This window comes from Hordeum vulgare, chromosome 1H (assembly GCF_904849725.1).
Source record: "Hordeum vulgare subsp. vulgare chromosome 1H, MorexV3_pseudomolecules_assembly, whole genome shotgun sequence".
Taxonomy (NCBI): Eukaryota; Viridiplantae; Streptophyta; class Magnoliopsida; order Poales; family Poaceae; genus Hordeum; species Hordeum vulgare.
Window position 1 is genome coordinate 101,865,456 of NC_058518.1, and position 16,283 is coordinate 101,881,738.

At 42.8% G+C, this 16,283-nt stretch overlaps 1 protein-coding gene across 8 annotated transcripts; it reads right to left on the reverse strand.

Moving 5' to 3' along the window:
- Positions 1-4,592: 4,592 nt before the first annotated feature.
- LOC123426296 lies at positions 4,593-15,219 on the reverse strand. 8 transcript variants are annotated; one of them, XM_045110127.1, is made up of 3 exons: positions 14,314-15,196; positions 12,466-12,614; positions 4,593-5,016 (listed from the first exon to the last, which is right to left on the reverse strand). In XM_045110127.1, the coding sequence occupies exons 1-2, from the start codon at positions 14,917-14,919 to the stop codon at positions 12,468-12,470; spliced, it is 753 nt and encodes a 250-aa protein (XP_044966062.1). In that variant the 5' UTR covers positions 14,920-15,196; the 3' UTR covers positions 4,593-5,016; positions 12,466-12,467. The 8 variants fall into 8 exon arrangements, 7 of the variants coding, with proteins under 7 accessions (XP_044966062.1, XP_044966058.1, XP_044966050.1 ...); XM_045110123.1 differs by lacking the exon at positions 4,593-5,016 and adding an exon at positions 11,178-11,596 and having other exon boundaries at positions 14,314-15,194; XM_045110115.1 differs by lacking the exon at positions 4,593-5,016 and adding an exon at positions 11,178-11,599 and having other exon boundaries at positions 14,314-15,186.
- Positions 15,220-16,283: the final 1,064 nt, after the last annotated feature.

A 16,283-nucleotide genomic window follows, 5' to 3' on the forward strand; every position in this document is an offset into this window, starting at 1 on the left:
AGCGCCGCCAGCAGCCCAGGTGTGTCATCGGGGTCGCCGTCCTGGTGCAGCGCCGCCTGCTCCGGCGAGGCAGGAGGGGTGGCGGCGGCTGCCGCGGATGCGCGGCGGCGGGAAGGGACGGCGGTGGTGGACGCGGCTGCGCACCGACGGGAAGGGCCGGGGGTGGCGGGCGTGCGGCGACGGGAAGGGCCGGCCTCCCACGGGATGTCTCTGACACGGAGACCACGGGCGACTAGCCGGAACGCCCCGGCGACATCGTCGAAGTTCTTACCTATCCAGATGCGGCGGCGGCCTCTTGTGTTGTATCGGTCGCCGGGGTGCCTCCAGAGTTCCTCCCTTGACGCCGGTGGACCGAGGGTTGGGTGGCCGTCGGCGGAGATTCACCACGGCCGCGGCAGCTTTGCCGACGGCGGCACGGGCAACACGAACTGGGATAGATCTTCGAACTCGGTGACGGTCAGGCTGGATGCTCAGACGCCGCCCGGCGCCACACCGTCGCTGTCAGACTCGCTTGACATGCCGGCCGCGGCAGAGATGCTCGTGGCGAGAAGGGAGAGAGAGGAGGAGGGGATGGTGCTGATCGGGATGGGGCCAACATCGGCTTTTATAGCCCGCGGGGGGCAGGCGAGGCGGCGGGCGGCTGAACCGCGCCGTTAATGCGCACGGCAGGCGAGGCGTCGGGGTCGGATGAACAGCGGCATTGATGCACGCTGCTGCCGAGGCGGGCAAACCGCGACATTACTGCACGTGGCGGCGCGAGCGCGTGGCACGCGAGGCGGCCGGCTGGTCAGCGGGTGCGGTAGTCGAGTATGGTGCGGTAGTCGAGTATGAAGGCGGCGGTGCCAGCCCGCGGCAGGCAAGGCGGTCAGCTGGTCAGCGGGCACGGTAGTCGAGGAAGAAGGTGGCGGTGTCAGCGCGCGATAGTCGAGGAAGAAGGCGACGAAGGAAGAAACCCCTCCCGTGCATGCATGCCCACGTCTGCCTCCCCTGCATGCAAGCCCACGTCCACCTCCCCCGTATGCATGCTTGGAAATAGCACATCCAATCATATTGTATTTTGTAGATCGCCCTCCTCCTCCCCGCAGATTGACAGTCTTTGTTTGGCGCTAGGGTTAGATGGACGGTCCTCGTTCAGCACTAGGGTTAGCGGGGTTTGGGAGGGGTTTGGAGCAGTCAAAGTTAGGTTTGACCATAATTCAAATGGGCATAAAAAATTCGAAAAATCTGAAAAATGAAAAACGAGCGCACATAGTCTTCTTATGTCATATACTAACGATTTAAGTTGATAAACAAGGTCTACATACATTTAAACGACAAGTCTATGTGTCTTATGTGATATCTCAAACTCTCATATATGAAATGAAGAGAAGTGTTTTGGGGAAATAAACATGAAAAATTGAAAAACCTCACCACAGCTTCATTTTGGAGTGACTAAGAAGGATCCAGGGTTAGTTTTTCATTTTCATGTTTTAAACTTGTTTAAATGTTGATCAAAGTTAGATTTGACTAGAATTCAAAAAGACATAAAAATTAAAAAAAATCAGAAAAATAAAAAACCTGCGCACATAGTCTTCTTATGTCGTATACTAACAATTTAATTTGGTAAACAAGGTCTACATATATTAAAATAACAAGTCCATGTGTCTTATGTGATATCTCAAGTATCTAAAACTCTCTTGTATGAAGTGAAGAGAAGTGTTTTATGAAAATGCACATGAAAAATTCAAAAACCTCACCACAACTTTATTTTGGAGTGACTAAGAAGGACCGAGGGTTAGTTTTTCATTTTCACGTTTTAAACTTGTTTAAATATTGGTTAAAATTAGGTCTGACCAAAATTTAAATGGGCATAAAAAATTTAGAAAAATCAGAAAAATGAAAAAACAGCGCACATAGTCTTCTTATGTCATATAATAACGATTTTGGAGTGACTAAGATGGAAGCAGGCTTAGTTTTTCATTTTAATGTTTTAGACTTGTTTAAATCTTGGTCAAAGTTAAGTTTGATCAGAATTCAAATGAGCAAAACAAATTCAAAAAAAACAAAAAAAGGAAAAAAAGGAAAACGAGCGCACATAATCTGTATATATAGAATATACATGTAGAAAAGTTATTTGGTTGATTTAGACAAGGTCGGAAAAAAACCTTTCTTAGAAATGAGGCCGTTTACCCTACCTTGGGATCTCTTTTTAGCACATTTTTCATGAAAATTTCAAACACTTCAAATACCTCATCACAGTTTCATTTTGGAGTGACTAAGAAGGATCTAGGCTTAGTTTTTCATTTTGATCTTTTAGACTTGTTTAAATCTTGGTCAAAGTTAGGTTTGATCAGAATTCAAATGAGCAAAACAAATTCAAAAAAAGGAAAAACCAGCGCACATAATCTGTGTATATAGAATATATGTGTAGAAAGGTTATTTAGCTGATTTAGACAAGGTCAAAAAAAACCTTGCTTAGAAATGAGGACGTTTACCTTATCTTTGGAGCTTTTTTTAGCACATTAGGTTTGACCGTAATTCAAATGGACATAAAAAATACAAAAAAATCGGAAAAGTGAAAAAACCAGCGCACATAGTCTCCTTATGTCATATACTAGCAATTTAAGTTGATAAACAAGTACTACATACATTCAATTGAAAAAAAATTAACTTATGAAATGAAGAGAAGTGGTTTGAGGTTTGGAACATGAAATTTTCAAAAACTCACCATAGCTTCATTTTGGAATGACTAAGAAGGATCCACGGTTAGTTTTCATTTTGATGTTTTAGACTTATTTACATGTTGGTCAAAGTTAGGTTTAACCAAAATTCAAATAAGCAAAACTAATTCATAAAAAAATCCAAAAAAACAACAACGCACATAGTCTGGTGGCTGCGCAGGACGGTCGAGCGGGGACGGGACAGAGTGGCGTCGAGTGGCATGACACTCGCTTTGATTTGGGAACGTTTTTGCACGGTCCCACATGTCAGCTCCGGACCCACGTCCACGCGGTCCCACATGTAAGATCCGCACCAACTACCACTAACGGCGGCGGACGAAATGGACTCAAAACTGCCCGTTTGACCTCGTCATAGTAGTTGCGTATAGACTACGAGCAAGACTAAGCATGATTCGCAACTGAGGGCAAAACTAAGCAAATGAATACCACTCAAGGCAAAAGGATAATTGACCCTTAAAGCAAAGCCCGTTGCGCACCCCTTCTCTATTGCGTATGAATGTGAGTATGTGACCGTGGTGGCATAGTGGAGTCTGAATACTGTCTAATTTATTGAGGCTAGCAATTATGAAAAATGAGGATTGCCATGAGCCATAAGACAATAAAAGCTGCTAGTTGGGGGATAAATACTACTATACCTAGCATAATCATCGGTGAACAGGTGATCTTAACACTAACAGTAATTAAGAAAAGTCGGATCATTGATTTATCCAACTAAGCTGCTAGTTGATTGATGGGTGTAATTAACTAGTTCAACTGCAGGTTTCTAAGTACTTCCTCTATCACGGTTTAAAAGACATGCTTGAAAATTCTCTCGAACCTAGGTGGTTATTGATTGACTGTGAGATGGGATAAAAAAATAGCATTCATACTATGCATGCATATAGAAGTAGTACAACGGAGTACTAGTTAGTGGCTAGGAGTAAATGCAACGCGCTTTAAACCTTGTCTATTATAGAAATGCACGTAAATTTAACTGTCCCTCGTAAACCGTGACAGAGGTAGTACTTTGCAATATATTTTTAATACAGTGTTGCATATATAACCGAACTTCACTTATGGATTTCTGTGCATGTAACTCATAATTGATTTGCTTATTAGAATATTGGGAAAGGTGAAGATAGTCCAGGATGGGCCCCTCTACGTGACACTTAGGCCACTTCTAATGCATTGGTGTTAAGATGAGGTGCTAAGCACATTAAATAGTTTAGCAACTAAAGTTTTCAATACATAGTTGCTTAGCTTATTGTAGCTAAGCCTCCTTATTTAATGCTTTTCCAACTAAAGTTATGCATGCATTGACGCTTAGCATTGTTTCTTCCTCGGGTCACCACACTCATCTCTCTCCTATTAATTAGCTTGCCACATAAGATTTTTTGCCTATGTGACAGCCTTACCACCTGTACAAGGTGGCGCATTGGGGTAGCCTTACATGCTTGTTACAAATTGAAGGACTGGGATAAAGCATACGTAAAAATCGTATGGATGTAGCGTCATTTGGTGTGAGTACAACAACACATCCATCTACATAATTAACTAATGTTTTGTTTACTTGGTAGGAGTCTGATGCGGCTAAACCAAGTGAGGTCCCTTTGGACAACTTTTCCGATGATGGATAGGAAACAAAATCTATTTCCTGGTTGGCTGAGGGGCTACATTTTGAAGGGGGTAATGGAGGGCGGTTGATGCTTTTGGGTGCATCCAAGAGCGGGAGATCTTGGAGAGGGGAAGAATGGCGTCTCTGATGTGGTTTTTGTTTACTAGGTGCCATTGCATGCATCAAAGAGCACAAGAATTCTACATGCAAACCATGTTTAGTTTCTCTCCATCCTTGTATCACAAGAAAATTCTTGCAGAATTGTTGTCGCAGTTTAATGAGTATAATTGTTTGGCCTGGAATTATTTGTAGTGCATTAAGACAAACCTGATATTTAGGTGCTCCAATGATCTGTTGCTGAAAATCTATCTAGACAAATCTAAGACAAGCTTTTCAGGGTGGAGGTAATACTATTTGTCTAACGAGGTTTTTCTAGCATACAGAGAACTGTAACTGGAATAGCTGTATGGGGACCAACTAGCTACTACTTTGCTACGACCAAACTTTAAGCTGCACACATACACAAACGATCGATTGCAGTCACTCTTCTTTTGATTTCAGAACCTCTATCACTCATCCTGATTGCCCATCAATAAGTGTACCAGATTGCCCATCAGGAAGTGTACCAGGAAGCAGCGACAACCAATCTCATGCATGTTGTCGTTCTGGCGATTCATCCAAAATTCCTGGTGCCTTCTATGCCTATATGGATATCAAATTTACATCTCTAGTAAGTACACAACATATAGCCCACAAAACAGGAAAACTGCAACACAAGTAAGAATGAGCTATTAATCCTCTGCATAGAAAAGCTTCCGCCTTTAAAGAAGACTTGGCCAATTGACATTGACATAAAATTATTCGCCTCCAGTGGGTGACTGGCTAAGCATCTCTTTGTTGTGACTTCGTCCTTGGGTAGTTGAGCAGCAACTTTATCAACCATTAATTTCAACGGCCTTTCGGGTAAGCCAGATGCTATGAGAACTTTACCAACCATTGATACAGGCGATGATTTATCTCAAAAACAGTTTTAGAACACATATTTCTTTGGGGTTTAAACATGTACAACATACAAGACAACACTCGAGCACCACAAAAACAACCTTGCAACATAAACACACAATTGTAACATACGCCCATGATCATCCATGTTGTCCATGTGTTTGCAGCAAAACACCAGAGAGAGCATATCATGCCTATCTTCTGCGTTCAGTTTGGATGCTAACAACCATTTCTATACTGACTAGTAAGTTGCACGTGCGTTGCAACGGAACTTTTTTTTAATGTTCAAGGTGATAATGAAGACGAAGATCAAGCATTAAGAAAAGTTGGAGAATGAAGATTTTCTTCTGAAGGAATGAAAATTTTGAATTTCGTTCATTCATAAGATATGTTACATAAATTAAAATGGAAAGATAATTGCTTCTAGTTTTTTTTGTCAATGTCTTCTTTCACGCTGCATAACACAACTGTTGTGTGAGCACATCTTTATACACAATATTCAAGGTAATTTCGCAACAGAAAAATGTGTTAGATCGACTAAGCTTACTATGTACACTCCGTGCATCTACCAATGGAAAGTGAAATAACTGACTTATGTGCTTTTTCAAGTTTAAGAATTTATCTTTTACTAAAGATAATGATTAGAAAACAAAAAAAGTGGAGACAAAGCTTCTACATACAAAAATCAAACCAAAAAGAAGAAGCTAAAAACTTTATCTTGTAAAGACATGATTCTCATATTTTTTTAGAAGAGCTGTAATATTCTTTTCCATTGCCCCTGCTAATTCTAGGACATAACCAGGCTACGATTATAACATCACCTCTATGCAGTACACTCAATCAGACAACACGCAAAAACGACAACCATGAGAAACATTATTCTTGGAATTTCAGTTTGAGAAACAAATTCAGCCATGGCCGTTTCATCCAATACATGTTCAGACATAAATATTTAGAATAACTGCAATTTTTAGAGATAAAATGATAATCTCCTAGCAAAATGTAGGCAAAAAAGGTATCTTAGGTTCATCCAACACATGAGCTTCAACACTAAGTTGTCATTGAGTGCTCTGAAGGATGAGACACGGTCGGCGTAGGGCATTGGCTCGTGGCAGGGGCCGGTGGAGGGTGGGATATCATGTCCGACGAAGGAGGAGGGGTGGCGGCGGCTGCCGCGGATGCGCGGCGGCGGGAAGGGCCGGGGGTGGTGGACGCGGTTGCGCAGCGACGGGAAGGGCCGGGGGTGGCGGGCGCGCGGCGACGGGAAGGGCCGGCCTCCCACGGGATGTCTCCGGCAGGGAGACCACGGGCGACTAGCGGGAACGCCCCGACGACATCGTCGAAGTTCTTACCTGTCCAGAAGCGGCGGCGGCCTCTCGTGTTGTATCGGTCGCCGGGGTGGGTGGCCGTCGGCGGAGATTCGCCACGGCCGCGACAGCTTTGCCGACGGCGGCACGGGCAACCCGAACTAGGATAGATCTTCGATCTCGACGACGGTCAGGCTGGATGGCCAGACGTCGCCCGGCGCCACACCGTCGCTGTCAGACTCGCTTGACATGCCGGCCGCAGCAGAGATGCTCGTGGCGAGAAGGGAGAGAGAGGAGGAGGGGATGGTGCTGATCGGGATGGGGCCGACATCGGCTTTTATAGCCCGCGGGGCATGCAAGGCGGCGGGCGGCTGAACCGCGCCGTTAATGCGCATGGCAGGCGAGGCGTCGGGGTCGGATGAACAGCGGCATTGATGCACGCGGCTGCCGAGGCGGGCAAACTGTGACATTACTACACGTGGCGGCGCCAGCGCGCGGCAGGCGAGGCGTCCGGCTGGTCAGCGGGTGCGGTAGTCGAGGATGAAGGCGGCGGTGCCAGCCCGAGGCAGGCGAGGCGGTCAGCTGGTCAGCGGGCACGGTAGTCGAGGAAGAAGGCGGCGGTGTCAGCGCGTGATAGTCGAGGAAGAAGGCGGCGAAGGAAGAAACCCCTCCCGTGCATGCATGCCCACGTCCACCTCCCCTGCATGCAAGCCCACGTACGCCTCCCCTGGATGCAAGCCCATGTCCGCCTCCCCGTATGCATGCTTGGAAATCGCACATCCAATCATATTGTATTTCGCAGATCGCCCTCCTCCTCCCCGCAGATTGACGGTCTTTGTTTGGTGCTAGGGTTAGATGGACGGTCCTCGTTCAATACTAGGGTTAGCGGGGTTTGGGAGGGGTTTGGAGCAATCAAAGTTAGGTTTGACCATAATTCAAATGGGCATAAAAAATTCAAAAAAATCAGAAAAATGAAAAACGAGCGCACATAGTCTTCTTATGTCATATACTAACGATTTAAGTTGATAAACAAGGTCTACATACATTTAAACGACAAGTCCATGTGTCTTATATGATATCTCAAACTCTCATATATAAAATGAAGAGAAGTGTTTTGGAGAAATGAACATGAAAAATTCAAAAACATCACCACAGCTTCATTTTGGAGTGACTAAGAAGGATCCAAGATTAGTTTTTCATTTTTCATGTTTTGGTATTTAGATACATGGGCCTAATCTAAGACCGAAGACCTGTGCCAATATTTAAAATTGGGCCTAATCTACAAATAAAATATATCAAGAACCGTACTCCCTTTGTCCCAAAATTCTTGTTTTAGATTTGTCTTGATATGAATGTATCTAGTCATGTTTTGGTATTTAGATACATTCATTTCTAGACAAACATAAGACAAAAAATTTAAGACGGAGGAAGTACTTATTAATTGATTTTTTATTTAAAATATTTTTCTGGATGAAAACTTGGCACACAAACAGCAGAAAAATTATGTCATGAAAAAGAAACAAAAGCACCTTGAGATTACTTGCTCATGTGTGATGTGTCGCTGGATCGCTGCTTACATGCTCTAAACTGGCTCATTGTTCGCTCCTACCATGCTTGTGCTCATGATTTGTTTCAGATTTCCTTTTGAGAGAACAGGTTTTGTAAAGTACTCCCTTCGTTCCTAAATAAAAGTCTTTTTAGACATTTTTACAGGGAACTACATACGAAACAAAATGAGTGAACCTACACACCAAAATATGTCTATATACATCCGTATGTAGTTTTTTATTAAAATGTTTAAAAAGACTTATATTTAGGATCGAACAGAGTATTATGTGCCCATATGCGTAACGGGCTCGGGCTCATAAAGTTCTGCTGCCAATTCGGCCTGCGGGCACATCAGCAGCCCAGCCTTAGTGCACGACCCAACATTCAGGAACACATGTATACACAGGCCGAAATCACTAGTTAGCGAATACACCTTTAAAGGATTACTCCCACCTTCACAGGTTGTGACAAGTGACGCACTACATGCGTATTATTTATCGTAACCTCCTTTTTTCATAGATCCGTATTTTTAAAATGTCTTATTTCCTAAATCATACGTTCAAATCTCAAACCGTTTTCATCGTTGACTTTCTCGCGTCGAGATCTTCATAATTAGATCACATGTTGACAGGTTTTTACGAACCTTTTTTCATAAAAAAACCATACCTCACGCGATAGAAAAAACAGAAAACGCGTTCTTTCCCTTTCCGAAAGGCACGGGTCGTGCCTCTCGTGAAGGCAAAACCGTATCTCTCGTGCAAAAAAAAAAGAGCAGAAAACGCGTTTTTCTCCTTTTCGGGTGAGGCATGGGCGTGCCTCTCGCAACGGCAAAACCGTGCCTTTCGCGAAAGTAAAACCGTGCCTCTCGTAAAAAAATTAGAAAACACGTTTTTCCCTTTCGGAAGAGGCACGAGCGTGCCTCTCGCGAAGGCAAAACCATGTATTTCGCGGAAGCAAAACCGTGCCTCTCGTAAAAACCCAGAAAACGCGTTTTTTTCCTTTCCGAAAGACACGGACGTGCCTCTCAAGAAGGTAAAACTGTGTCTTTCGTGAAAGCAAAACAATGCCTCTCACAAAAAAAGGAAAACGCGTTTTTTTTTCCTTTTCGAGAGGCACGGCCATGCCTTTCGCGAAGGCAAAATTGTGCCTCTTGCTGAACCAAAACCGTGTCTCACAAAAAAACAGAAAACGAGTTTTTCACGTAAAAGAAAGATAACTCGTTTTTTGTGAAAAATAATATATTTTTTTCGTCCAAAACTTACGAAAGACCGGTGAAAAACAATAACACCAAAAAGGCGAAAACGCGTGCGAAAAAAATACGAAAAAAACGCTCAGTGTGCGACACGTGACGGCTGCTGAAAACGCGTTAAGTGACAGTGCGCGGGAGCGATCGCTGGAAGGCTCGCGAGGAAGCGCTCGCTAACTAGTTTCTTCTTGCACAGGCCTATATAAAATTTTAAGGCCCCTAAGATTGATGGTCCCTATGCGGGCCGTACATTTTGTACGTCTATGGGCCCTGCCCTAGTTTAGACGAACATGTTTAATCCATGGGTTGACTACGATATGCAATCAGAGATTGTGGTAACCTCTGTGGGTTAAACCCTGTCAACAGAAGTGTCTTCAACGCATCAACATAAGTGAAAATATGCTGCTAGAAGCAGGTTATCTTATCCTAGCTGCATTTCAGGATAAGATACAGGTTAGCTAAAACATGTTCCGTAAATTTATCCTAGCTGCTCTCTTAGTAAGGAAGTGAATGTATCTAGACAGGTAGTAGTAAATTCAGGTTTTGCTTAAACAGATTCTGTCAAAACATGCTATCCAAACAATCCCTACAAGTATGTCCTTTAAGTTTAGGGGCTTATGGTAGGTACTAGTATTAATGTTGTGTTGTACGATTAAATTTGTGGAATGGAAATGGAATTCATTGTTGCTAGTGTATCAAGCAGTCACACTAAAATTCAAACTAGACACGATTTTGAAACTAGTTATTTGGTGTACAAATTAAGTAAATGAAACCTGGCATTAAACATATATTAAAGCAAAGTCCATTGCGCACCCCTTCTCTTTTGCATATGAATGTGACCGTGGTGGCACAGTGAAGTTTGAGCAGTTCAGGTTATTGAAGCTAGCAATTTTGAGAAATGAGCATTGCCATGATCCATAAGAGAGCAAAGCTGCAAGATATATGAGTAGTCGATCGGGGAAATACCAGTATACCTACCATAATCATCGGGTGAACAGGGGATCATAACAGTGTATAAAAATTAAGCTGGATCATCGGTTTATATCCAACTAAGGTGCTACTTCACTGGTCCGTGTAATTAACTAGCTGAACTGCAGGTTTCTAAGTATTTTGCAATATATTTTTAATACAGTGTTGCATACGTATAACTGAACTTTACTTGTGGATTTCTGTGCATGTAACTCATAATGTTCCGCTTACTAGAATATTGGCGAAGGTGAAGATGAGCCAGGGTGGACCCCTCTACGCGACACATACATGCTTGGTTCCAAATTGAAGGACTGGGATAAAGCACAGGTAAAAATCCTCTGGATGTAGCATTATTTAGTGTCATTACAACAACGCATGCACCTGTATAGTTAACTAATGTTTTGTTTACTAGGCAGGATTCTAATGTGGCTAAACCGAGCGAGATCCCTTTTGTTTACTACTCCCTCCGTTCCTAAATATAAGACCTTTTAGAGATTACACTATGAACTATATACGGATGTATATAGACATATTTTAGAGTATAGATTCACTCATTTTGCTTCGTATGTAGTTTATAGTGTAATCTCTAAAAGGTTTTATATTTAGGAACGGAGGGAGTAGGTTTCATTGCGTGCATCCAAAAGCCCAAGATTCCTACATGCAAACCTTGTAATTTTAGTTTCTCTTCAATTTTGTATGACAACAAAATTCTTGCAGAACTGTTGTCACAGCTTAATGCGGATAATTGTTTTGCCGAGAATTCTTTGTAGTGCATTAAGACAAACCTGATATTTTGGTGTTGTAATGACTTGTTGAAAATTTTACTAGTTTGTCCGAAGAGGTTTATCTGGCATACAGACGATTTTTACAGGAATAGCTAGCTGCATGAAATTTGATTTCAAAATGTATAACTCAGGGATAACATGGGGACCAGCTAGCTACTGCATGCTTTGCTAAGACCAAGCTTTAAGCTGCATATATACACAAACGACAACTATGGCGCCCATCATGCTTGCCTATAGGAAAATGGACCAGGAGTCCAGGAAGTAGTGGCAGCCACTCTTAACACTCATTTTCCCTTCGATACGAGAACCTCTATCATCCACCCTGATTACCTTGTTTGCCCTTCAGAAACTGTACCACAGAGAAGCGACAACCAATTCTCCGGTGCATGTTACAATTCTGACGATTCATCGAAAATTCCCGGTGCCTTCTATCAAATTCACAACTCCAATAAGCATGTACATAACAAATAGCCCACAAAATAGGAAAACTATAAGACAAATAAGAATGAGTTATTTATCCTCTGCATAGAAAAACCTCGGCATATATAAAAGACTTGGGGGATTGACATTGAAATAAAGTTATTTGTCCTCTGGCAGGTCAATGGCTAAGGAATCTCTTTGTTGTGACTCTGTTCTTAGGTAGCTCAGTAGAAACTTTATCAATCATTAATTTTATTAGCCTTCCAAGTAGGTCAGATGCTATAAGAACTTTACCGGTCATTCATACAAGCGGTGATTTATCTCGAAAAGCAATTTTAGAATACAAAGTATTTTGGAAGTATGGTGTTTGATCTGAGCCACCATGGAGGCTGGATTTCTGAAAAAATCAAAATTCAAAGTTTTTGTTAAAAAAAACTGATTTTTTTGTACAAGTAAATAAGTATGTGAGGTGTATGTGTTAAAAAGTCCTATATCTGTTTTTTTTTGCACAACCCTCATTTCAACGTTTTTCATCCTGAAAATTTACACACTTGTGCATTATGCCTTCATGCATGTCTCCGTGTTTTTTTTCAGAATTTTTTAAATGTAAAATATGAATTTTCATGAATTTTGAATTTTTCATTTGGAAGCTTCCATGGAGCTCGGCCTCCAAAAGCAATTTACGGTATTTTGGGTATACATATACAACATACAAGCCAACACTTGCATCTGTGCAAAAGAGAGCCTTGCAACACAAACACACTATTTGTAACATACACCATGATCATCCGAACATGTTGTACATGTGTTTGCAGCAAAACACACGAGCTTCCAACATGTCAAAAAATGTAGGCAACTTAAAAAATAATCTAACCTTCATTTGGAGCACCGACGTCGATGTTTCGGGCTCATGGGATCCTGTTCGGAGCTGGATTGAGCAACCACCAAACCATCTTCCGCCAAGGTCAATGATAACATTGACCTCCTCCACCCGCCACCACCCGAAAAGAGGTGACCGACAAACTAGGGCATAGAGAAGCGGAGCTCCTAAGTGCTGAGGTAGAGTAGTAACACCGACTATCGGCTGTGGGGCCTCACATCAGTGGCTCCCACTGTACTGCATGAGGTTGCTTTTTATACGAACAAAGGAATATATAGGGGGTGTTTGTTTTCATGGATTTTTTGGTGTAGGGATTAAAAAAAGTCCCTTTTATTCTCATGTGAAACAAACAGGACGGACTTTTAGGGACTAAAAGGGGGTATTTGGGACTAAAGGAAGAAGTCCTTATGGGAGGGTTTTTTTGAGACTTTTTTAGCACTTTTTCCAACAATGCCCCTACTTTTAGCATGTCATTTAATAACTTCTAATACATTACTAGGGGTAACATGATCTTTTTGCATGTCATTTAATGACCTCTAGTCCATGTTTAGTTCATGAAAACAAACGGATAGGGACTAGAGATTTTTTAGTTGGGACTAAAAAAAGTCCTGAGACTTCTGAAACAAACTGGGCCATAGATAGATAGACAAATAGAGAGAGAAGTGTTAGGATTAATTAATACATGTCAATAATTAAGGGATAATCCCTGCTTGTACTAATTGCATGAAGTTTCAAACTGTTGCGTCGGTTCTGTGTTGAACAGGCGCCTCCTCCGAACAGACGCCTCTCTACAGGAGTGGTCCCTTCCCTTGTATAAATAGCAGTTACCATGTACTCTCTCCGTCCGGAAATACTTGTCCTAGAAATAGATGTATCTAGACTTATTTTAGTTATAGATACATTCATTTTGTTCATTTCTAGGACAAGTATTTCCGGACGAAGGGAGTAATAAAGAGGACACTTGATTCATTTTATTGTCTCTAGACCCTTCTCTCTATCTTTATTTCAACACGTTATCAGACGATGCTCTTCGATGAGAGAAATAGGACATCCAGGCAGCGATTATGCACGCCCGAAATCCCCGCCCATAGAACCTTGTACCTCCGCGACCACCATTCGAGAAAAACAATGGCACGCGGCCATAAATTGCCCCGGCGACGTGGCTTCCCTATGGCGGGCATCGCTACACGCTCGGGCTAAGGCCCTATTTCTTTAAAAGACTTTTTTTAGTCCCAACTAAAAAGTCCCTAGTCCCTATCCGTTTTTTTTCCAGGGACTTAACAGGGACTAGAGGTCATTAAATGACATGCAAAAAAACCATGTTACCTCTAATAATTATTAAATGAGATGTTAAAAGTAGAGGCACTGTTGGAAAAAGTGTGAAAAAAGTTTCAAAAAGACCCTCCCATAGGGACTTCTTCCTTTAGTCCCAAATACCCTTTTAGTCCCTAAAAGTCCCTCGTGTTTCTTTCATATGGGACTAAAAGAGACTTTTTTTAGTCCCTATAGCAAAAAGTCCCTCTAAAGAAACACACCTAATTAGCACTAATCGCTGTGACCTATAATGAGTCAACCGGCCACTGCCTTGTTCTGCATAGAGAAGGGAATTTGTCAATATATTGTTATTTGATCTTCTCTGTTTGTGATTAATCAAAGATCCAATTTTTGATTGCTTTTTCCTGAACGTCTTTGCACCTACAAGAATTTCTTCATCCGAGCATGTGGAAATGGTGAGATGAAAGGACTGCTGAAGCATCAATGGAAAGAAACTCATGGATCAAAGAAAAGAAAACTTCAATCAAGAACACATCGACCAGTCATGCAAAGGGGAGAAGAAGGTACCTTGTCATTTTCTAGTTTCCCTTGCGTTGGTACTACCGGCTGGTGTTTTTCGTCGCCTCTCGCTCTTGCCGTCGGGCCTCGCCAGGCCGTGGCCGCGCCCACGCGCGCTGTGGCCGGCAGCGCCAAACCGTAGCCGTCGCTGGCCGCGCCTGCCCGTCCACTCCGCGCGGAGGCCTCGCCCTCGCCCGCCCGCGCCGAGGATCTCGCCCTCGCCCGCCGCGCCGCGCGCCCGTCCGTGCTCCGTGCTCCGCCCGCGGGACACGGCCACCGCGCCATTGGACGTGGCCACAGCGTCGGCTGCGCGGAGACGATGCTCGCCGCCTGGGCCCTCTTCCGCCTGTGCCAACGGCTGCTTTCGGCCTCACCTTCGCCGTTGCCTCTTGGCCCTCGGCGTGCCGCTCCCCAGCCCGCCGTCGAGCCGCCGGGGCTGCTGCACCGGCGCATGGAGCCCGGCCACGCTCGGACTCGCGAATGGCGCGACTTGAGGCTCTGGCCTCCCTCGTGGATATTCCCCAAAGGAGGAAGATGGGGCGCCCGGCCTCTCCACGAGTCGTCGGTGATGCATCTCTCATGGGCGGCCTTCGCGTGTGTTGGTCTCGGCTGCATCGCGTGATTTGGGGGATGGATGCTACTGGGATTTCTCTAGTCGCTCTCTCCCTTATCCAACCAGTAGTTGAACACGCTAGTGCTAGCGATGGTGTCTTAATTGACACATGTGCAAGCGTACCGGGCCACCATCACCCCCGTTCATTTGCTTAATGGCTGAGAACATTTTCAGTTTTTAGCAAACTAGTGTTCTAGCAGCACTTCTAGCAGTGTTTTAACTGTGTTTTAAACACTGCTAATTACAATACTTAAATTTCAGTACTGTAAATATGTTGAGCACTATGTATTTCATATAATATGTTGACGTAATATATCTTCATGTTTCTTACAGGTTGAGACTAATTACATCTATTATTTACAATTAAGATTTTTATCTTTTGTAAAGATAAATTCAGTACCTCTATAGTACTGATTTGCGACTGAGAATTTTCTTCTCTTGCAAAACAATCTTTTTGCGATTGAGATTAAATTATTTTTCTCGTAAAATATTAATTCACTGTCGAATTATCTTGCAACTTAATACAAGATCGTCTCATTTAATTTGATGTCTATACAATTCAAGTTTTAAACTTGAACATCAAGTTTGCAACATCATTACTATCTATTACAATAGTAGTGTATTTCTGTTGAGTACGATATATTCCAGAATATATGTATCTCCATGTTCACTACATGTCGAGATTAATACGTCTATTTGTAATTGAGATTTTTAATTTCTTGTAAATAAGAATGCAAAATTCAAAGTCATTTTTTTAAATTGATGTATTGGGATCACAAGGTAGTCACATGGATCTACTGCATTCGCAGATTATCAATGACTACAGTTAAAGCCTACATTTTTTTTCATTTGGACATCATAATTGCTTTACAGAATGCTCTCCCACACATTTTACTAAGTCATGACATAAGGCATTACGAGTGAGTATCTACTGATTTCATCAGATTTTACTCCCTAGTGCTGCGAGATCCACTTCATTTTGGAGACTATCTTCAAGGTGTCATACTTAGCAATTTAAGATTCACATTAATGGTTTCAAGGTAACATCTTGAAATACCCATTGGTTTTGATAAGTTCATTACAAAATCAACCATGATGGTTTTTAATTTACCATCGTAAATTAATTATCTCCGGTAACCAATGGCTAGAGAATTTGAGGCATTCGCCCTCAATGGCCACGAGTGCCCTATCTGGGCCAAAGGACATCATGATCACTCTTGTATCTCGTGGGATAATGTGTGAAATCCAAGACCGTGAGATTCATCTCTGGTCAGGATCACACCGCTAATAGAAAAATGTTGTCTGATACTTTATAAGGTATTAGATTCAGATCTCAGCATTTGGTAATTCTGTATCAGCAATTCCT